This window comes from Sinocyclocheilus anshuiensis, unplaced genomic scaffold (genome assembly GCF_001515605.1).
Source record: "Sinocyclocheilus anshuiensis isolate Anshui unplaced genomic scaffold, SAMN03320099.WGS_v1.1 scaffold54, whole genome shotgun sequence".
In the NCBI taxonomy this organism is placed as follows: Eukaryota; Metazoa; Chordata; class Actinopteri; order Cypriniformes; family Cyprinidae; genus Sinocyclocheilus; species Sinocyclocheilus anshuiensis.
The window spans coordinates 202,061-225,878 of record NW_015547654.1 but is presented as its reverse complement, the minus strand read 5'-3'; the positions used below and the strand labels follow the sequence as shown (position 1 = coordinate 225,878).

Sequence of the window (23,818 nt, the reverse complement as noted above, 5' to 3'; positions counted from 1 at the left end):
AATGTGGGAAACTGAACAGTTGTAGACATTGACTTCGATGGTGCTTTTTTTTTTTTTTTTTACTATGGAAATTAATGGAGACCAGCAACTGTTTGGTCCATCATTCAGAACTTCTAAACATGTAATATTTGGCTCTTAATTATCTTGCTGTAAAGGATGTGCTTTATAAATGTGTATTGCAAGCATAACTTTATATGAGTTACTTCCTTCTTAAGATAAATCGCTTTGTTCCTCATTTGGGTAAATGAATAAATCAGCCACTGTCTGGGAGCTCTAAAACAACAGCATTAGTGACTTTTGCTGTTGTTTTAGAGCTCCCAGACAGTGGCTTGATTGCATGCATGCCACAGGTGGCTGACTGGTAGGTGGGGAAATGCAGGAAGTCTGTGTGGCCATTTGTGTGCGTCAGGCCCAGCATGTTTTTCCCTCAGTAGTGGCGAGGTATCCTGTATGTGTGCAGCCCGTCGCCCAGGGCGGCTAACTTTCAGGAACCCCAGCGGCAAAAACAGCACTGTGTGTTTCCTGGTCTCTTGTGCTGTTATCAGTGGACACGACACCCACTTGTGCCCCTGCAGGTTTCCTAAACCACCATCCTTTTTGCCTCCGGTGTCAAGATGTTGCCCTGTGATTGCCACAAGAAGCTTTTCTCTAACGCACGCTGTGCACAAAAGAGATCGGATTGAGTCCTTGTGATAATAGAGGGTAGGGTCTGTTTGTGCTGATCTGACACGAGCGTGTTTCATTCAGCCGGCGGCTCGTAGGCTCCCAAATTGAGAGGCATCTCACCGAGTTGTCTTTGTCTGAGAGGAACAAAGAGACAACCCTGCACATCACGAACTAGTGAGAGAAGTTTTGTCAGAGTTCCAGACTTTTTATGATCTCTGAGAAAACACAACTTGTCAAATGAGAAAATAAATACCAAGAATTAAGCTCAGTCTTTGCATGAATAAATCCTCATTTGAGCAGCTGTAACAAGAGGAAAACATTGTTAACATGAGTACAAGACATATTTTGAGCTCCGGCCAAGTTAATGGTAGTTGCCAGAATGATTTCATAATCAAGTTGCAGACCCTTATTGTAAAAGAAACCCCAGAATATACATATCTCACTTGAAGCATGCAACGTATGGGTCGAGTTGGGGTTAAAAGCGATATTTGGGAGAGGGAGTCTGCTAACTTCATGAACGGCGTCTGTGTGAAAGAGGCTGTTATCATCAGGCTGTAAACGACGCTTCTGCTTTTCCTGGCTCGGCGGGCCGAGATGAAGTCCAGATGGTCGGGGAAGTGTTTGCCCAAGGATGTAACCAAATATTCCAGATTGGGGGGGGGGACCACATGTAAAAGTTGAAGAAGGGGTCATTGAAAAACTCATATTGATTGACTACAAATCTGTTTTTTTTTGGCTTGGGGGTGTTGGGGATATCTATGGCCCCGTTTACACCTGGTATTAAGGTCTTGGGTGATCTGATCACAAGTGGTCAGCTGAGAAACATTGCCGTTTACACTTGGTACTAATGTGTTTCCATGTCTTCTTTGTTTGTACACTTTCTTTACAGCTTGTTGTGGGGAGGAGTACCTGTACTACCTGAAGAACATTTATTATTTAAGCCTGAAGTATACTTTAGTTTTTCAAAGTATAAACTATGTAGTCCAACGCATGGTCTATATTTGATAGCATACGCAAACACAGGCAGTCAACACATGCACACTAGAAAGTTTAATCCTTGTTTAAAGTCTGTGCTATTTCTCTGCAAAATTTATGAGCGATAAAAAATGTCTTTGTCCTCATTTAAAATAAACTTGAGTGCACCTTAACTAATTCACACACTTCTATTGTTTTCTATTGTTTTTGCCAACTCCAGTAGTTTGTTGTTGTTTTGATCTGTCTTCTATTTTTTTCTACTTTGAAACAGAACAGCCAGGACTAATTACTGCAAAAAATATAAGTTCAAGGCGCATGTGCAAGCTAAGCATACAAAATATGCACTGTTAGAATCAGGTTTTATGCTACAGTGCTGATGACGAAATTTTCATCAGCACACTTTGCTCGTACCCTATGCGTTACGTTTCTCTTGCGTGTAACATACGTGTAAAAACCAAAGAATACTTATTTTTTATGTAATATATTATTATTTTGCATTTAAATCTGTTTTTCCGAAGCAAGTTTCCATCGCAGAATAAAAATAATAATAATAATTGCAATTTCATTTCTATATTCTGTTACGGCTTCCGTAATACATGTAGCACTCTCCAAACAGATGTTTACACAAGGTGTAAATGGGGCCTATGGGTCAGTGTTTGCTTTAAGTTAAAACAAGCTGTGTGACAGAGAGCGAGAGAGAGAGAGAGAGAGAATTTGAATTGAAATGCTCTCATATGCACGCAAAATTGGCATTTGGCGTATGCATTACACGCAATTAGAAAGTGTAAAGTCGTGTTATTTATACGCAGATTGATGAGAACGGGTTGCTGTGAAAGAGAGACGCTAGAATCGGATTCATTGCCACTCTCTGAGTCACCCTGGTCTTCACATTCAGCTATATCGGTTTTCTTTGCAAGTCTCAAATCTCCAGTACTATCACTTTTCTTTCGCTTTAAAGGTACTTTAAGCAGTGTCTGTTCTGTATCCATGTCAATGCCATTACTACAGAGAGAGAGATAGAGAGAGAGAGAGAGAGAGAGACTCCAGTACTATCACTTTTCTTTCGCTTTAAAGGTACTTTAAGCAGTGTCTGTTCTGTATCCATGTCAATGCCATTACTACAGAGAGAGAGATAGAGAGAGAGAGAGAGAGAGAGAGAGAGAGAGCAAAATATCACAACAAACCGTATCGTTATCATCCCCTTTGTTTCTCATACAATCTAATTTATTCCACTATGTGGAGTTTATCCTGTAAACCTGTGCACATTTATGTCCAGATGCCTGTTGTGTCAGGATCCGCCCACCGCTAGAGAAAGCCCCGCCCACTCTACACCTGGGTTTCCCGCCGAAGCTCGCCGACTAGAGGCAAAGGATCACAGCTTCTCCGCGCAGCCGGGCGGGCGTTAGAGGCTCTTCGGAAGAAACCGTTTTCCTCACTACTTCGCTGTTCTCCAGATATTTCTGACGCTTGCCGCACACTAGGATCAAACGTTTTTGTGTGTTTCGTGTTCATGTATTCGGACAGTTGAAGGAAATCGCCGCATTAAATGAGTTGAGCTCGACGCACACACAGCATCATCCTCTCGTCAGGTTGAGCTTCATCCGAGCCTCGGGCTCACTGCCCTTCTGCACACTGGAGCGTCTCTAGAGCGGTGCACTGGAGTTTGACGGACACACTTTCTTCTTCATCTTGGAAGTACACGTTTAAGACTGAGAAACATCACTAATATATCAACCGGAGTCGAGGACAGGAAATTAATTGTTCTCTGACAACGCCGTCACGCATGGTGGGAATTTCTACCTCTTTTCAGTGTAAGTCTATCCGTTACTGGCTTTTTCTCTATTTCCCGTCATCTCAGATTAATACTTACCCGTCTGTACACTTTAGCCACGTTTAATAAATTTGTTACGATGCTTTATTTACATTTGGGTAAATGACAAACACTTTATATCATTTTTCTCTCGCAGAATACTGTTAAATTATATGTCTGTTATATGTTCGGTTTGCCCACATTGCTTAATGTAATATTATTTACAACGTAAGGCGAATATCACCTAACGTTATACATAATAATACATAGAATTGTCATATTTAACGTTACCCATATGATTTTAAATGGCCACTTACATTTTTGTAATGATTCGCTGCTATAGATTTGAACAATTAATTAAAAACCTCTTTACCTCTATTTGTAAACAATGAAAAACATCGCTCATACAAGCTTTCTTTCATGTTACGCTCATTAATCTACTCCATAAAATAAATAAAATGGATTTTATGGCATTTCATATCATCTTTATCGCTTTGAAATATATTTTATCGGGTTTTCCCCTGTAACTAAAGGAAAATATTGTGTAAGAGAATTTATGACAGTAATTCTCGTTGTAAATTGCAATACTGTAACTTATAACTATAACGTTATATATGTTTCTATGAAGATGGATTATGTGTTCTGTCTCTTATCTCACGTGCTCCGTAAATTCTTTATCTTATATTCTATAGTTTTGCAAACCAAACACAAAACGTAGGCTAGGTCTTAATGTACGAATTTAAATGCAGCTTCTAGATTTGTTTAGAATTCGTAATTTTATTTTTTCAAATATATTATAAGAATAATATAACAGACATTTAACTTATTTCTACAGTAATTCATCATAACATTCATAATAATATATGAAGTAAACCAGTCAAACATTAACTGGCGATCAGCATGTCATCTGTTGGCCGAGTGTAATATCACCTCCGTCTATAAACACATTAACGGTGTCTAATAAGCTGGAATTGTTGCTGGCCAGTCTGCGAGCTTCTCACCCGTTGCAAATTTGATCAAATCAAATGTTTGATTGCAAGCACAGGTAAACATCTGGTGTGAGACATGAAGAAAATTGTGACAGCATGATGCATTTAGAAGATGCTTTATAAAATGTTGATAACGTTTTAGAGAGGACGCGTTTGACAACTGAGATATGACACTGGATTAAAAAGCTATGTTTAATTGTGACAGAACAATCAGTCACAGTTGTGACATCACAATTTAGAATATGTTTTTGACAACAGTGATATATATTTTGAGAAGATCCATGACAATTGTGGATTAAGATGCATCTGAGAAGTGTGATTTCACAAAGGTGTGTTTAACCATTGTGATATCAAATTTGATGAACTGATCCGTTGACAACTGTGACATCACAGTGAATTGACAAAATGAGTCTGCCAATTGTGATATCACAGTTGATTGAGAAGCTGTATTGACGACTGTGACTTCACAATGGATTGGAAAGATGTGCTTATCAATTGTGACTTAGCCAGCTTTTTAAAAAAGCTGCTCCTGTCACAATTGTCAAGCTCATCTTCTCAATCCATCATGATGTGAATAGTCTGCTCTTGGCGCTTAAGTTCTCTCTTGACTGAAGAGCTGAGCCTTTAAAGTTTAAAGGCTGGATGGGTAAAAGTTGAAAATGAAAGGGTAGAATTTTATTTTCCTTGCCCTCTGTGGCAGTCCGTTTGTATTTAAGGCGGAAAAAAACCCAAAGGGATTTTGAAAAACTGCTGTTCCCTTGACGAAATTTGCTTGTTCTCACAGCTTGTGTTGCTCATGTCAAATTTATGCTTTTTATTTTTGTATTTAACAATCAGTCAGAGTTTGTTTTGTAATCTTGAGCATTCTCATCTTAAAGTAGATTTACATTTTATTTTCCAAAAGGGGTTTCTTTTGCTTTCATAGTCATGCAGTTCATGCAGTTCAGGTTTTTTAAGATATGTTATTCCCTTATATTTGTGTGATTCAGAAAATAGAGGCCAATGACCAGCAATAACTGCTGTAACTATGACACTCTCCACTGTGAATTGGTCATGCTGTCAACACGAGATTCGATCTGGAGACCAATGGACAGTGCAGGTAGTGAGCGTACCTTGATTAAAGGCAAACATGGTGTATGGTGGCCAGAGGTGAGGGTTCGGTGAGCGATAAGCACTGTGTGTGTGTGTGTGTGTTTGGAGCCAGGATTAGCAGGCAGCAACATCCTCTGGCTGAGGCCATCTGCACAGCCACCAGCCTGCCTGCCTCACACCTGTTCCCCTCTCCTAGACTCCCACTGGCCTCACGCGGGTCAAACGCATGAAACCAGACACTGCCACAGCATAATGAAGAGATGACTCGACTGCCCACACCAACACACACACAGCTGTGTGTGAGAAAGAGATATGGAAATACTCATCCATTATTTTTAGGTATGTCCGGGAGATATTTACTCATATTGGTTTAAGCTTATATGTAAATTTAATACATATTTTCTGTAAGGATGATCTATAAATACGCACCATGCATCACTAGAAATTAATTAACCAGTCAGTGTGAATCTTTTTTTGTTTTTGTCGCATTCATGAAAGACGAACATTGCGTTCCACCACTGATAAATGTGCTTCTCATTTACCTTAAACGCAGAGCAGCGTAAAAACATTTGTAGTTAAGTGCTTACTGTGTATTTTAAATGACGAACAGCAGACGTTCTGGCCGAAAGCCAAGCATGTTATCATTGCAGTAACTCATTTCATTAGTGATGTCATTAACCCCATACATAAACTGGCAGACATTCTCACCAGACACTTGCGCAAATACGCAGCATGTCTCGTTGCTTCACAATTTCTCTTTCATGCATGTTTAAATCAAAAACATGCTCTTTGTGCATAGGGATACAGAAACACACGCTGTAAATTTTGCAGCGAGCAACCGGTATGTGTGCAAAAAGGTCTAAGCTGACAGACCATATAATTTCTCTGGATGAATAAAAATTGTAATAACAAAAGGGGAGAAAAACGAGCGAGTTCAGTTACGCGACATCAGCCAAGTGCATTATATGCGCTCTTAATGTTTCAGCTCTTAAGGGAAACATTCCCAAAATGCATTAGCGTTATTTCAGTCGCATCTCTTTCCATTGAGCTATATCATGTATAAGGCTCTTTATATTCATTGAGGGCTACTGTTGGACTTGCTGACACACTCAATCTTTGGCTGTAAATAAGCGACGTGAGTTGTTGGGCTTTGTCAGAGGGGAGAAAGGGCCCTTATTTGCGAGGGCTGTAGATTTGACTCGACATGAGTCTCTGTGGAGGGCAGGCCATGAATGATTGAGGCGGCCGTCATCTCCCAGAATCCGTGCTTCGGATCGATAGGGGGCATAATGGCTACAAATTTTTCAAAGAGGGGAATTTAGCGTGTGGTTATTGGATTTCATAAAGCATGAAAGTATAACGTGAGAGAAGAGGATGAGTGGTTTTTATTGTATCGTGGGGCTGGAGAGTACAATATAATGAGGCAATATAAAGTCAAAGGGGGATGTGTAAGAATTTACATGGGGCTTTTTTAGCCGATACAGTTTTTACAAAACAAATTTGTCCTAGGTATTAATTTTTGTATATTAATTTAAATAAATTTAATAATAAAGAGTGGAGAATTTAAAATAGATACATTTATATTAATATAAAATATTATATATTTAAAGTCAATTATTTTTGATCAGGTCATAACTAATTCTTGAAATTCATGAATATTGATATAGTAAACTAAATACTCCATTTCTGATGGCTTAAAACAACAGAAGGATTTGAACTTGAAAATGAGGTCTATCTGAACCTGAGCCGTCATTGTGGTCCAGACTGGGGTTAACTAAACAAACCGCTGCTCCAGCTGACAGGTGTCCAGGCCGCCCAGCCTTGCTCACTATCTGTCTTCCTTTCTCTCTTTCTCTTTCACTGTCTCTCTCTCTGTTAATCCAAGATTCACTTGCCAATTAACTTGTCTTTCTCTCCCTTCCTCTCTTATTCCAACACGTCGTCTTATTCACTCACATCCATCAGCCGCACTCACACACATGCAGTCACGCGCACGCTAAACTACCTCTCTGTCTTCTGTCTCTGTCTCTCGCTCGCTCGCTCTCTCTCCCCCTCTGTTTATTTTCCTGCCTCCATCTGGACCAGGCTGATATTGTAATCGCCCTAATGCACATTGCCTTCCCCTTAGACACACACACAATGTGCCATCCTGACAAGCCCCTTTATATTTCAGATAAGCCGGGGATGTGTGTTTAATGAATACAAAGCCGTGGTGTGTCGCCGTGCACTCTGCCAGAAGGTAATCTTATTGAATAGGTGCTTTTCAGCGATGCAGAAGGCGATAGCGCCGCAGGAGTGAAGATGTAACCTGTTATCTTGCGCCTCCTCTATTTTCCCGTCACAGAATTTACATTTAAAGATTAGCTGTAAAAGGGTAAAATATTCAGGGTGGTGAAGGTGTCAGGATGAGTGTGTATGTGTGTGTGTTGGGGGGGGGGATGGGGTGGTCCAAGGGAGCGTGACTTTAGCAGGAAGGAGTGAAGGACACACACAAAAAAAAAACACAGGCTCTGTCATACAGGCTGTATCTGGCCTGCGTTTCAGCCTCGCGGCATCGCTATCTCTCTCCAGACCGACTCTCTGCTCCCTGGGAACAGAGATTAGCACATTGTTATCTGTAATTGGGTTTTGTCTGTGGATTCAGGAGCTGCTTTTGCCAAGGAGAAGGTGAGAATGGCACATGACCAACATTACGCTTTGGCATATCAGTGTAAAGGCATGATTGATGGAGAATATGGACTGTGTAATGGCTTTATTAGGGTTTACTTCTTTTTATGAGGTGACAATTGCTGAGGGATGGACTCAGCTCTTGCAGAAAGTCTATAAAGCTTCTTCATTAAAAAGGGTGACAGACTGCCAAAGAGACATCAGAAACATCCTTTCAGTGACGTTTATCCTTTTGCTACCTTTACAGTAGCTTATAGCTAGGGGTGGGCAGTATGACCAGATCTTATATTTGTTCATTTCATGTTGAGTTATTTTGCTGGACTTTTAACAAAAAAATCCGTTATATATTAAATAACCATGTAATAATGCTTGGGATGATAAATAATGTGTATAATAATGAATAATCCAAGTGCACACCAAAAATTTTTTTTCATTTGATCGATTACAGTGTAACTTTAATTACTTTTCTTTGATAATTTTTTCTTGATGTAAACTGAAAGATATGATTCATAATAGTAATGCACCAAATTATTTTCTTATTGAAGCATAGAAACCGAGTTTTCTTTTGGCCAAAAATCTAAACTGAAAATGAAGTTTTAATAATTACATGTGGGTAATTGAATTCTTTGTTTTAAGGTAATAAATTAAACCAGTTGTAGTAAAGTTCTTTGGCAAGGAGCTGTCTCAATATTTCAGACAACAAATTTTACATATTGCTACTCTACCATCATTTTTGGTCATGGTGAAGTGCGTCTACAGTGTTGACATGCTTACTTATTGTTGCTTATTCACGTCATGTGCACGAAAAAGACATTGACAAAGTCAAAATGTCATCAAATAATTGCTTATTCAACTGTTTTGGTCAATGATTTTGGCCCTCCAAAACTTTTTTGTCATGAAAAATTAATGATGATTCTTGGAATCAGTGCAGAAATAGACTCGCATTACATTACACTTGAGATAAACAAAGGACTCAAAACAGAAATACTGATGTTATAAATCAGATGAGAACACGTTCTGGACTGTTATAAAGCAAAATGCATTATACTAAAATGCAATATTACTGTATTCTCAGTTTACATGGAGCACAGATGCATTAAGGACTACCTTTTTCTGTAATTGATGGCATCAGAGTGGGAATCTGTCGGCCGTATCTGTTCAGTCACTAATGTTTGATTCATGGGCCGCTCACGCCCATTCATTTTGATTTATGGATTCTGATATGTATTTATGAAAAGGGCACCCACTCGAGTGCAGCCTCTCTGGCCCAGTAAAGAGGAGTGTAATTAAGATTTGTTTTGAGCCTAGAGGCTCGACTCCTTCAAGAGCTATGGATCAATAGGCAGAGACAGTAGGCCCCTGTGTGTTCACTACACATATTGACACGCTCAGTCAATTATTAGAGCTCCCGAGAAAAGCAGAGAGCAAGCCAGCAGAAAGACGGCGAGAACAAGACGGATCGGTAGAATTGTACTCACCGCTCGTACGGTCTGAATAAATGAAAAATAAGGTAGTATACAATTGTGTCACGCAGTGATTTTCCAAAGCACACAATGCCATATGGTGTGCATTCATTATAACGTCTATAGATTCTTACACCGCTAGAGAAAATAACACCTGGTGTTCAATAGCTTCTTCATAAACTGAGTATACAGACTTTTTCGAAAATAATTTGTGTGTGTGTTTTCTTGTCTCTGGATTAGTCCAAATTGTATTGAGGCTATAGTTTGGGCTTCCTGTTGTTGGCAGTTAGTGTCACAGACACTGTGGTGGGACAATAGCTCTGTGGTGTAGCACACTAGAAGATTGTGTTGTAGTTGAATGATCAGCAGGTGCCTTCGAGATAAACGCTCTGTGTCAATTATTTCTAGAAGAGGTGATTCATAAGACGGGGCTGAAGTGTAGAAGTAGAGGAAGACAGAGCATGGGGGAGCAGGTAAAGAGGAGCATGCGCCCGGGTGGATGAACCTCTTCGTTTTCAACGCGGCTTCGCATAAAAGAGTCATTTTGTTAAACGTCCATTGCATCTAAGCTTTTGTTAGCCATGAATGGAGGGGGCACCCCTGGCGCATTAAAAGTGTTTGTAGCGGCAGAACGAATGGAGAATTGTGCTGAATTACTTAACATTATCTCCCCATGTTACCATCATCGCTATTGGAAAGACTAAAGGAGCTGTTTTAACACAAAAGTCAAAATATAACAATATAAGAAACACCATAGACCAAGACGATAATGCATTGATTACTCAATCGCTTATTTAAACATAATGCTCTGAATTACGGCAGCTAAGATAGTACTGCTGGACTTTTCCTGACAAACGAGGTTCCTCTGATAAGACTCTCTTATGCAGACTTCGTAGAAACCGTGAAATGGGAATGAACCTTGTCTCAGATCCTGTTTATGGCCGTATGGATGTGAGCATGTTTTTTTTAAACAGCTGGGAAGGAATTCATCCTGCCAGGAGCCATTCCTGGTCACTCAGGACTTCCGCCATTAGCAGCACGGCTCCACCGCACGCACATGACCACAGAATGAACTGGCCTCGGCTGCCACAGACCTCCGACATGCCAGTCATTTTTCAGACCCCTCCGAAAGAAGATACTGAAGAAGATCAACAAAGCAGATCAAGTCCAGTAAAGTGATGTAGCGCTCATGGTTATTACGTGACTTGTGTGCGGTATTGTGGAGTGGATCTTTATGGATCAATAGTGTTGAGGGGGTCGGGAGAGGAGGGCAGTGATCCGTACCACTTTAATTTGTGCAGAGTATTTGGGTATAATTAACCTTTATGTGAGTGGCACAGCCTCTAAGGACCTGAGATTCTGCCTGCAAAATCAATTTTGAGACGTTTGTATTAAGGATGCTCCAATATGAACAATTCTAGACAATTATTTTCATGTTATGGCTGATATTAGAATTCAGTATTATTATGTCTAAATACATTTTTAAAAATGCACTAAAAACTAAAATAAATCATTTTAAACACTGCATCATAACATTGTAATGTTTAGTACAACAAATTAATATTCTTTTTAAGACTTGCTTAAGATTACATTTAAATCTACATTTAAATACATTTAAATTACATTTAAGTATTATTAAATTATTACTGTTTTAAAGATTAACTTTGAGTGTTACTGACTGACGTGGATAAATAAAAAAATTAAAAAAGTCTAATATCAGCCGTTAGCTGATATGGTACTGATATATCACGCATTGTATTTGGGTGGACAGTGAAACTGACTATTAATATGGTGCATTTGGTTTTACAGTTGAAAGATTTTTATTTGATTTCTGGATATTCCTGGTTTTAATGTGACTCATCCGTGCACATTTTCTGCTGACATCGCCACGGCCGTGTTGGCTATTGGATAACTTTAACCAGTAGGAGCAATTTAGGCATTGTTTGAGTCCCACCCAAATTAGTTTTTGCAGTTTTTGGTTGGAAATTTTATGCCGCATATGTCATTTTATGTTGACTTTAAGACTTGTAATTGCATGAGTCCCAAAGAAGTGATGATCTTTGGCGATTTTCAGTTTGGCAGAAAAGTTCCTGAACAATGTATCCAAGCATATATAGGGCTACATATGGATTGGAATGGCGTTATGTGGTATTTCACTGCACTGTGGTCTCTCACTGATTTATTCCTTTCAAAATACACTTCAGCGCCAGTGCTTTAAATAGCTGCACGTTGCGGCGAGCGGCGCAGCTATGGCAAAATTGAGACCCCTCTCCGAATGGGAAGGGGTCTCATGGAGCAATAAAATGCCAGTGCGTATAAATTCATCTTGCCTTATAAGGTCAGAAATGTTTTAAGTTGTTTCAAGACAGTTGTGTGTGCCAGTAATTGTTCTCCCATCTGTCTTAATGTGTCTTTATCAACATCTGGTTTTGTAAGCTATACTTCAGTAACAAGTATCCGTTATGTGTCAAGGGTTCCCAGTCCTGCTAGCACGATTAGCCTAGCCTTGACTACTGCTCCGAGTGCAGTGCCACATATGCTTGCCATTACTCCATACCATTCACAAAATGTAATAACTTTTTAGGGGAAAGATGTGTGCATGTGCCTGTTTTTCTTCTTCTCTTCACTTTTTCCATAACTGTAAAGAATTCTTTTGGTCTGGTTTTAATGTTCCCCCGGTGACTGGACAAATTACTGGCTCACAGGACGTTCGGGGCTGCATGAGTGAAACGTGAATGGCTCATCCCTCTAAGCACAGCCCTGTCTGCACCTCCCCACGTACCTTACCAACACAGAAAGCGAGAAAGACGTCTTCCAGCCGTCTCGTTTGGAGCATGAAAGGAGATGTGTCTGTAACGAACCCATCCCCTGCTCTGAGGCTCTGGGCTCATGAATGTGCGCACACTTTGGCAGCGATGCAAAGATATGATCTTAATCTTCTATTTCCTCTTTGGCAGTATTAAATTGTCCACATAATAATTCACAGCTGCACTGGGATCAAATATAATGGTGCAGCTGCAATTTTATGTTTGCGAATTTTAACTGTTCTTTCTTTCTGTCTGTCTCACCGTCTCCCTCCAGCCCCGCCTCCTCCTGGCACCATATGGGAGATGCTGCTACAGTTAAATGAAGGGGGTTTGTGCTTTGGATGTGGCGCAGAGTCATGTGCAGCTGAAGCCACCTTGATGGTTAGATTGTGTTGCAGTTGCGCGCGGTGTAGCGTGTGCTCTCAATAGAGGGATTAGGAGCTTGTCATGATTTCATTCACCCTGAGACACTTGATTCCAAACATTTCCATCCTCCGGAGACCTAATCGCATCTAAAATTTGCGTTGGCCAGGTCACGGTCTGAATGCTCACCCTTTTATAGCTAAAAAGTAGTTTATGCTAATGCGAGGGTGTTTCTAAAGCAGCGTCTATGGGAGGGACGGTAAATTTGACATCGTTCTGACATCGTTCTCTCTTTTAACTGCTGTTATCAGTCTATACATTTTTTTTCTTTTATTGAAAGTCATGAAAACACTATCGTGGAGTTTTTCTTTTGCTATTTGAGCAAATGGGAATGCAAAAAATAATATATTAACCCAACTATGATGACTTCCGCTGCTGAGAAACCCGGAAATGTGAAAAAGGTCCATTATTATAGCATATTATATATATTATAGGGCTGGGTTTTGACACAAATTTCACGATTCGATTCGATTCTCATTCACAAGCTTACGATTCGATTCGATTACCGATTCGATTCAATATCAGTTATTTTGGTTAAAAATCAGGTACAGTACATGCCAAATTTTCTCAAAGAAAAACAAATATCTCAACTAATGCTGTAAAATATACATGAGAGTCAGTTGGTACTACATTACTATAATATTGAAGGTTAAAATTAATGAAGTTTTTACAATAATAAAGTTACAGTTACATAATAATATTTCTACTTCAATTCGTTTTTTTTAAATATAAACATTTAAATGGTGGCTGTCATAACAACGATGGATTTATTCAAGCATAAATTAAACATTGAAGAACAGTAAAAAATATAATGATGTTATATGGTGCATATATTTAGCAACATGCCCCTCTCTACAGTTTATTTTTCTATCTGACTAATGAGTTTATGGTCACCAAATATGTTTTTTTTTCTGAGATAAATGTGACATTACATGACATTGTTTACGAGCCGTTATAGTGACGTCTTTGCGTGGCTGAAACACTGATTGAGCGATTACATGAGACAGGATACGGATTGTAAAGTTGTACTCTTTCTTTTAACTTACCTTCGGATGTTTAGTCATGTTTATTTTGTGTTGAAACTGGTATTAATGTGGAGGAGATGATCAGTTCACATGCGCCTCGCGCTGCCACGTCTGTTGAACTGACGTTCCGTAAAAATGAGAAACGATTAATATCGAGATATCGATATTTTTTTACCCAGCCCTAATATATTATATAACATATATTATAGCATTTATTCATATTTTGAATTAGCTTTAATTATATTTTTATATAACATTTTTTATATTATTTTATTTTTAGTTTAAGTTTTAGTAATTTAATTTTCATATGCCTTTTTTATTTTTTATTTATATACATTTCTATATAGTTTTAGTATTTGTAGGACATTAAAATAGGACTTTTAGGACTTAAGCTTAAACTTATTTAAGTTTTTCATGTACTATATATATTTTTGATGTATTTTATATTTTTGATATATGTGTGTGTGTGTGTGTGTGTGTGTGTGTGTGTGAGCTGAGAATATATATGTAACATAATATTTTATTTCAGCTTTATTCTAATGATTTAAAATGATTTGTAATATATTTATTTTCAGTTACTTATAACAACAGTGGTCCAGTGATGCTTTGAACCCCATTGACTTTCATGGTCAAAAAAGTTGAAACATTCTTCAAAAAAAAAAAAACTCAAAGAAAAGGAAGAAAAAAATCATACAGGTTTCAAAGGACATGAGTGTAATATGATAATTTTCACTTTTGTGTGAACTATTTCTTTAAAAAAGCCCTGTACAACTGTACAGTTAGACTAGTTTATGCTTCACCTAACAGCTAGGCACAGCATACTAATAATGAAAGTACCACTGCTAAAACAACAAATAAAAAAACGATAGACCTCAAGATTCGACTGGTCAACTGTTAGACAACTAATCAACCATTGTGAGCCATCCTATTTTTAATATGGTATCCAGAGAGATCCTGGGGTGATTCGCCACCATCATAGCACGCAGCATGGAAGACCGCACTCGTCACTGACAAGGGGGTCCTTCTGAATGCAACCTCCCCGAGCACTTATTGCCAAAGAGATGATTTGTCATTCACGGCCTCAGGCTATTGCTTTTAATGACAGCGTAAACTGAAAAGTCGGTGGCTGATTAGAGAGCGTGCGCGCACAGCATGTTTATTCGGATCTCACTTTTGGCTCCCGTCTGGTGCTCCCTGTCACTCCGCGCCAAACACGACTCTCTTAAAAGGCCCCTTGCATCAGCTGAGCGCTGGAGGCGCCTGTTATGTGTGTGTGTGTGTGTGCACAAGATGGATTAATGCTATAAACAGAGAGTTGGATTTATCTGCGATTGGCACCACGTTTTTCTCCACGCAGGATTTGGAGCCCGAAGAGGAGGAGAGAGAAGAGAATGCCTTTATTCAAAACAACTGTTTGTGAGTAATTAACATATGAAAGGAAGCTTACAGTCTGGCAAATCCCTGCACTTGTTTTCAATTATTTATCCACATTCTGGGAGGGGGGAAGGGGGTGGCGGAGGTGGTTGTCGATCGCGGTAGGGAGGGTGGCGGGTTATCCAGAACCATGAAAAGAAAAGTGATTTTTTTTTTCCTCTAACACAACCAGAGGGCCTCTGGGAATTTGCTATCAGATATGATGAGATGAAAATGGAGTTAAGCCAAAGAGTGGATTATGGGTAACGCAGAGGGTCGATGACGAGCGGACAGTGAAATGGAATGAGAGCGGACTAGAATTCCAGATCAGTGTGATTATTGGATATACCTCGGCTCATGCCTGCCGTCTCCCTGAGGCATTGATCTTACGAAAACAGATGGGAAAGACAAGGCCACAACTGACCTCAGGGTGAGATGTTCATAGGACACAAGGAATGACAAAGATAAAGAAAGAAGGACTGGATGGAATAAAGTTTTCACAGGCATTTGTCAGGGTGGGGCCTTCCTGTGTTCACCGATGCCACAGGCTGGAGATTGATGGACAGGGCTGCAGGCCAGGACTGTATCAGCACCGAGCAGAACTAGTCAGAGGAAACCAGAGGGAGGAGAAGATCAGGCAACCCTGTTAGAGACCAGACAGAGAGAAGGAAGATTGAGAGTGGAGCACAGAACAATTGAACAGACGTATAGTCGCTGTGCCAGATGCCACAAAATATAGAAGCAGGAAGAAGTGAGAGAGGAAAAGGAGGAATGAAACAGGAGGAGATGGTCTGAACAGCATCACATTCAGAAGCATCATATAGTATCATGTTTTAATGTGCGGATTTGAATCACTCTTGCAAGCTGTGCTTGTTCGCCCATAATCACTAGCTTTATTTATGATAGGCTCTGGAATAATGTTATAATCAGATTGCCTCGTTTATGGATAATACAGGCTGTTATGTTATACGTTGTACAGGGCAACATAACTTTGCAGATTCATGTCTTTTTTATTAGGGTGGTGGTGCAAACCAACGCAAAGTATTTCAGTAGAACTGAACATTTGTGGTAGAAGTGTTGCATTTGTAGTAGAAGTGTGTAGCTGGAGGCTATAGAGGGTTCAATTAACTCCCGCTGTCCTCATTCTCGCAGATCTCACTCGTTCAAAGACGTCTGCCACTGTTCATGCCATTCATTTCAGTCTCTGACTTTGGAGTGCCTGACAGTGCCATTGATCTGCTCTCTGTATCTTGATCTCTTGAGTTTCAGCAGAGTGTGTGCAAAGGGATTGTGTGGGTTGTTTTTGTTGTTGTTTTTTTTCTAAAACACTTTTAATCGCTCATAGTGTTGTGTTGATGTGGAATCGTATTTGCTACCCACAATTCCACATTGCACGTGTCTGTGTTTACTGCCCTACTGTTATGTATTTTTGGCTGTGCTAGGCTCAAAAATGACTTAGAGTCATGAAATTCTTTGCTAGTTGTCTTTTGTTTTTGTTACAAAAAAAATTACATTTAACTATAAATAAATAATTACATAAACTATAAATAAATATAAATACAATCAAACGGTTAAAAACGCATCTCTTCCATCGTAGTTTGACCCTATAACTCTATCTCTCTCTATTTTAATTCTATTTTGTCTATTTGTTTTATTTTTTTATAAAAAAAAACACTTGACCCTCTTACACTTGCACTCTCTATTATCATAATAAATATATTTTAATCACAGACATGCACAAAATTAGTAATTAAAAATAAAAATTATTTAATTATTAAAAATGCATATATTTAAAAATTTTTATCACCATTTAATCACAGCCTGAAGTTTGCAATGGCAATACTTGAGGCTATTACCTTTAATAGTTTTAGTTCTAGTAATTAGTGTTATAGCATCTAGAGTGATATTGATATCTTTATTATCATAATAAATATATTTCAATCACAGACATGCACAAAATTAGTAATTATTTTTATGTAGTATTTTTTACATTAATAATAGTATTTGGAAAAGTGAGAAAACTACTTTCCATTTTTTTTATTTGCATTTCCGCTGTCATATGTTGAAGCTGTTGTGTCCCTGGCTTTCCTCAGCTAATGGACGAATGTAAACTCTGAATTGAGCGCAACAGTTGTGTAGTCACCTCTCCTCTCCCACCTCAGTCTTCATGCCATCTGTGGGTTTGATTTAGTGGCTAAGAGGCTTTCTGAGCAATGGACAAGTGATGTTAATAGCACACATGTGCCAGAGGACTGTTTTAGTTTTATGGCTCTGACATGAGACTGTTTTGATTTGAGCGAGGCCGAGCATAACTCATCCACTGCTGCACCGGTCACCATATATTTTATTAACGGCAATGAGTTTCTCTTTTTATTTCCTCTGTATCTATTTCTCTCTTTTTTTCTGTCTTTCTAGTAGTGGCGGTAACTTTATTTAGCATGTAGTACACACACAAAAGCGCCTCTGCAGGTTGACAGGCTGCTCACCTCACAACATATCTGCAGTGCCCATTGTCATGGCAACTGCAGCGGGCTGTTGGCGGTACTCCGTGGTCGGAGGTGTGCTGAAGTAGAGCAGTGCTGACCAGAGGGATGCTTGGGGTCTGCCCGGGACACCCGGGGTCAGCGTGCCACAGTCCGTCCTCACCTCACCGGGGCTAGTGAATATTTCATGAGGATACTGGAAGTGTTTTATCCTAATCTGTGAGTATAGAGTGTGGACATTTGTGAAATCCATGCCTCAGCTCCTCCTCGAGGGACTGTGTATTGTTTAGAAGAAAGGATTTCCTTTATCCACACGCCTGTGAATAGAGATGTGTGCCACATTTTCTGTGGTAAAGTGGAGTAATACACTATTATTGGTAACTGAAAGCATTTTCAAATAAGCCAAAATATTTAAAGGAAACATTGAAAAAGTAATAAAAATGAAAGTCTCCATTGACTTTCATTGTATGGGAAGAAACAGCTGAAATATTCTTCTAAATATCTTCTTTTGTGCTATTCAGAATAAAGAAAGACATACAGATTTGAAACAACATGAGGGTGTAAAAATTATGATTTTTGGGTGAACTATCCCTTATGATCATACAAGGGGCAGGAGCATTTGTGAATTTATGAATGACAGGCATTTGATTTCTGTGGAAATCTGTGGAACTTTCTGCCATTAATTTGCCTTCCTCAAGAAGGGCAAGAGTGGGGCGGATAACTGCAGCTTGTTGATGCCCCAGTTGTGGCTTGCGGAAGCCTGATAGCGGGACCAACCTCTTGACCAGGACAGTGGAGGTCAGTCTGTGAGCTCGCCCGCCCTCTGGGCTTCCGACTTTGATTACCTGAGGAGCAAAACATCCCAGCTTGCAGGTGGGGGAAGAGTGTGTGAACGTGGGATATCGGGGCCGTGCAGTCCTGCAGCAGCGACATCCTGCCTGGGGAGGCCGGGCCCTGTCCGTCCTGGTTCCTGACAGTGGGCTATCTCTGCCGGGCCCGTGGTTCCTTCCATTCTAAAGGCCATTGTGTGGAGAAGGGCTGGGCCAGGAATGACTGGTTCCTGTTGGGCTCGATCTCTCGCTCAGCCAGCTCCGGTCCCACTGACAGATTCCTCCTGTTTTTTTTGCTCTCTCTCTTTTTGTGTTAGTCACTCATGAGGATACCGAAAGTAATAACAGGACTGAGGAGAGCCTGCATTGTGCAGTTTCTGTCCTCTTTCCACAATATGTTTGCATTACATAATCTAAACATAAGCTGGGACAGCTGGCATCCACACTTTTGAAAAAGTTGACAAAAATGTTCTAAAGCAGGACCATCTTTTTTTCTCTCTCTCTTCAGCACTTGCTGGTGAATCTGTCAGTGCGCATCTGGACTCGCCTCTGAAAACCGAACGGCTCATGATCAGGATTTAGAAATGAGACGTAGGTGTTTTTGTTCGTTACCTAAATGCAGAAGCAGACACAATGAATCTGTCACTCTGTACGTGTTGGTGTGTGCGTGTATGTGTGAAGATTTAATATCTGAAGTATGTATTACTAGCACCACCTAGTGTGCAAACACTAAAGGAATGAGCCATGAAGGCATCTCTACCTCTTTCCATGTTATGAGATTAAACAGACTTCAGAATAACGTCAAACTCCACCGCCTAATGAAACATGCTCTGTTTTCCGCAGCAAGTAAGAGAGGCTCAGTTGTCAGACGGCGGCTGGACCGGGCTGAGAGCAGAGTCTGGCTCGGGTCCAAATGAGGGGGCTGATTTGTTACTGACGACATGCTTTTCATGAATCAGCACAACTGCCTGTGTCACTTTCTAGTGTGAGCCACACATTCAGATGATACTTGCACACATTATACAGACTGGAGAGCGGGATCATTCTGCCATCACGGGAGTCGAGGGGTGGGGGGGTCTCTTTGGACCTGGTGACCGTTGTTGAGCTTGATTGGCGTGCACTGTGTGCCGCAGTCATGCTGAAAAGGTGGAGTGGGAAAGTCATGAATAGCTGCGGAACACAGATCTGGCCCCGGCCCTCAGCCACAGCTTGCTCTGGGACTCGGGGACAGCAGAACGGGCAGATGGCTCGGGACTGGACACACACACAAACACACACACACATACACTTACTTCTGCTTTTTCTCTTCTTTTTTTCATGCAGACCCACAACACAAGTTACATATGAAAACTAGCAGTGATGCACCAAAACATATTTTTAACCGAAACACCAAAACTGGAAGTTTTTGTGTTTTCATTTTCAAGTGTTTTCAAGTTTTGGTAATTAAATTAGGGTAATTGAACTCTTCATGTTGCGTCTCAGTATTTCAGCCAAACACATTTTACATATTGCTACTCTAGCATCATTTTTGTTGTGAACTGTGTCCACATTGCTGACATGTTTACCTGTATTTGCTTATCCATGTTGTGTGCATCAAAGGAGAAGGTTATTGGGATCTGGGGATGTCATTGGGCATCCATTCATATTTATATTTCCAGCATTATACGGACTGTTTCACTATGGCTTTATTACAGCACAAAGGATCAACAGAGGCATTTCCAGCCTGTTTGAGTTTTCATTGATGTTTGTAGCGATTCTACATAAGATGCAGCATAAGCACTTCTGTGTTCGCTGCTTGTTTCTAGTGTTTTGCTCCTGCAAGGAGCATCTTCTTATGGTGTCTGCTGTATGAGAAATATTTACACTGTGATTCATACCCTCTTATTGGACACTCTTGCCCTTTGGGGTTTCTTCTGTGAGACAGCATCATACTGGCTGATCTAATGACTGTCTCTACTTCAGTTCCTCCTCTGCTTCTCTTTTTCTGTCTCATTGCAGCCTCGGCAGCTAAGCCATCGTACAAGCAGATCATCAGAGAGCTCTAATGGCTTCCAGCTGTGTGGAAAATCAAGCCCTTTGGGTTGGGTCGAGAAGCAGACAATGCGCAAGAAAAACTGAACTAATTTAGGCCCTTTTTCAGCACCAACAGACAACAAAAGACACTGTTCCCCTGGTGTCAATGTGCAGCACAGGTCAAGGGGCAGAGCGTGTGAGGACACTGCATTTGTGCAACTCTGTCCCACTTTTCAAGTTGGAACCTTCACCTTGCAGGAAAAGACCCTGCAGAAGAGGTATATGTATGCTCGCTTGCTTTTCATGAAGCTCTTAAGCCCGTCACGAAAAAGCTTGCGCTATTGGTCCTTGGAACACGAAAGAAGTAGAATCCCTTCAGCTCACAGTTTCCTCAACTCGCATTGTCTCTTTCCTGCTCTTTCAGTCTGTTAATGCAGCCAACTCTTAAAGCAGGCCTTTATCAAGCCAGCTTGGAAATATATTCTCTTCCCACCGGCTCTGAAAGGGTTGTCAGATTGGTTTAAGGGAAGGGAGGGGATGGAAGGGAGCCACAGAAAAGCCTGAATATTTAGTTTGCTACGTTGCCCCTCAATAAAATTCGGGATGTAGTGGCTTTTAAGAAATGCACTAGTTTAGAGGCAAGGGGAATTGACGGATTTGGCTTTGTCCTGAGTGGAAGTGAAGGTGTGTAAGCGCTGACGAAAGGAAGTTGAAAGGACATTTTCTCACACACCTCATTGCAGGATATAAATGCAGCAAGGGTTTGTTTTTTACCTCATGGTAAGTGATCATCCTATAATTGTTCAATTATGTTTACATTTTCAGACGTCAATGGCGAGGTGTTTGAAAGCGTATCTGTCAGTAGCAGTCTATTTTTCTTGTGCCTTGTAGCACACTTTGCCTTTTATGACTTTGATAGCTACACTGCATTTTACTTCAGTATTTAAAGCTGCAGGAAAAAGCAAATGAGGAAATCTAGCATTGTTGGAGTGTTGGTAATGTTCATAATTTACAAGTGAATGCATCCACTGCCAATTAAATGAAATCAACTTTGTTTGACGCAGTGCCAGTTGGAACTTCCAGAAAAGTCGTTCTCTTTTTTTTTTGCCAGTGATTGAACATTTAAGGTACAATTAGGGCTGCACGATATATCGTTTCAGCATCGATATCGCGATGTGCGCATCCACGATAGTCACATCGCGGGATGTGCGATGTTTAGTATAGGCTACTGATCGTTATATTTATACTGATTGTTTTCTTTGCTCACACACAGACACAGTGTCTACACCGGACGCGACAGCTGTACAGAGATACCTATTTTAAACACATTTAGTAGCAGAGCTACTGCACGTGATTTTTCAGTGCTGGAAATCCGTTTATCCTTTGTTGACACTTCCGCGTCTGTCGGGGATTTGTCGTGCCGCATCCAGTGTAGACAGACAGCATCACTGATTATAATGGATTCTATTGTATTTTGTCGCGTCGCGCTGCACCGCTCACGTCCGGTGTAGACACAGTGAGAGCCACGCAGATGCACATGAACACTGATTTCTGTTCACTTCTGCGTCTATTTGTGCCTGAAATACGGTGCTCTGCAAGTATCCTTGTAAAATATTGCTTATGGCTTAGGTGAAGGGAAACAATTGAGAAAGAAAATGGATGCGTTCTATGCTTGTAATTTGTTTATTTCCTATGCTGATTTACTCGCCTACAAAATCACCCCAAACATTGATTAGTTTTTTTTCTAAATAAACTATTCAAGTCATGTGGTGATTTTGTTTTCATATCGCAATATATATCGCAGAAAAATAAAATATCGCAATGTGAGTTTTTTCTAATATCGTGCAGCCCTAGGTACAATTATTGTATTATTACCCATCGCTGTGAAATGGTTGGAATGGTGAATCTCAGGAAATGCCTCTGCCATCGAAATGTGTCTTTGCCAGTGCTGTTTTTCTCAAAGTCACACTCTGTTCAACCCCCAGTCTGGAGAGACAGGTTGGAGGCTGATGAAGAGAGAGAAATTTGCCACTAAATGTGCGAGAAGGAAAGATCCATCTCTCCACCCATCGCCTCTCCATCCTGAGTGTTTCCTCCACATGGAGCTCATCTGCTGTTTAAGGTGGCTGGGAGAAATGCCTTCAAGCTGACAGGGGCTGAAAGCCCAGACATATGTTAATCACATGCAGTGATGGCAGTCTGGGAGGGGAGAGAGAGAAACAGCAAATCTGAGAAAGAGAGCAGAAAAAGAATGAATGCGGGGGGTGGGGGGGGGGATGAGAGAGGAGGAAGAGCGCCACTCTAGAGACTTAAAACACAGCAGTAGAGGCAGATGCATGCCTTTGTTTGGACTCTCCAAATTGATTTTTCTTGGTTTTAATGAGGTTGTTCCTGCCGCTGCTTGCAAAAAAATGGTGGAAGGGGGCTTATTGATGCAGACAGGATGGCCGCATGCCGCTATTTTGGATGGGTCTGAAGTAGAGACCTGCGCGGGACGGATTTTTCAGTCCCGCCTACTCCCGCAAGATTCTGTCCCGTGCCCGCCCGCTCACGCAGAAATATATCTTATCTGGTCCCGCTCCCACCCGCAACATTCATGTTTTGTCCCGCTCCCGCCCGCAAAAACCCGCATAAAGGGGAGTCCCGCGAATCATTTTATTCTCCCGCATCCCGCACACACACGAGTCTCTTCCTGCCCGCACTCGCCCATCAAGAGTTGTCCCGCGCCACACCCTGTTACATTGAGTCCCGTGGGTTCCGCGGGAGTGCAGGTCTCTAGTCTGAAGCATTCAGGCATCCACACAGTGAATTTTTAGACTTATGAATCAGGAGGTTGATAACTGAATCTGATAATCTGGACATAACGAACATGAGCAAACATGCTGTTCACCTCGCATCTATATTTTTTCATCTAATATGAATGTACAGTAATAGTGCAATATGAAGTGAATCTGGTTAAGCAGAAGCAGATGTGACTGAACTCAGATTGGTTGGTTGGACCAGAAGAAGGTTGTTTTTGCAAGAGTGCTCTTAATTCAGAGCATATGAGAGGACAGATTCACAGCAAACCTCTATGTCAAATAGGGATATGCCGGTATCAAATTCTCATGTTGCGATTAATTGCTAATGCTTTTATCACGGTATACGGTATTATCACGATAT

General features: G+C 40.6%; 1 protein-coding gene across 4 annotated transcripts in view; it reads left to right on the top strand.

The window, feature by feature from the left end:
• The first annotated feature begins 3,013 nt into the window (after positions 1–3,013).
• runx1t1 (RUNX1 partner transcriptional co-repressor 1) overlaps positions 3,014–23,818 on the top strand; it is a 68,266-nt gene continuing 47,461 nt past the window's right edge. For 3 of the 4 annotated variants that reach the window (XM_016504285.1, XM_016504283.1, XM_016504282.1), the window contains exon 1: positions 3,014–3,452. In XM_016504285.1, the coding sequence (XP_016359771.1) occupies positions 3,425–3,452 (28 nt within the window). In that variant the 5' untranslated portion in view covers positions 3,014–3,424. Of the gene's footprint in view, positions 3,453–19,151; positions 19,235–23,818 lie in introns of all 4 variants that reach the window. The other variant, XM_016504287.1, reaches the window with a different exon arrangement.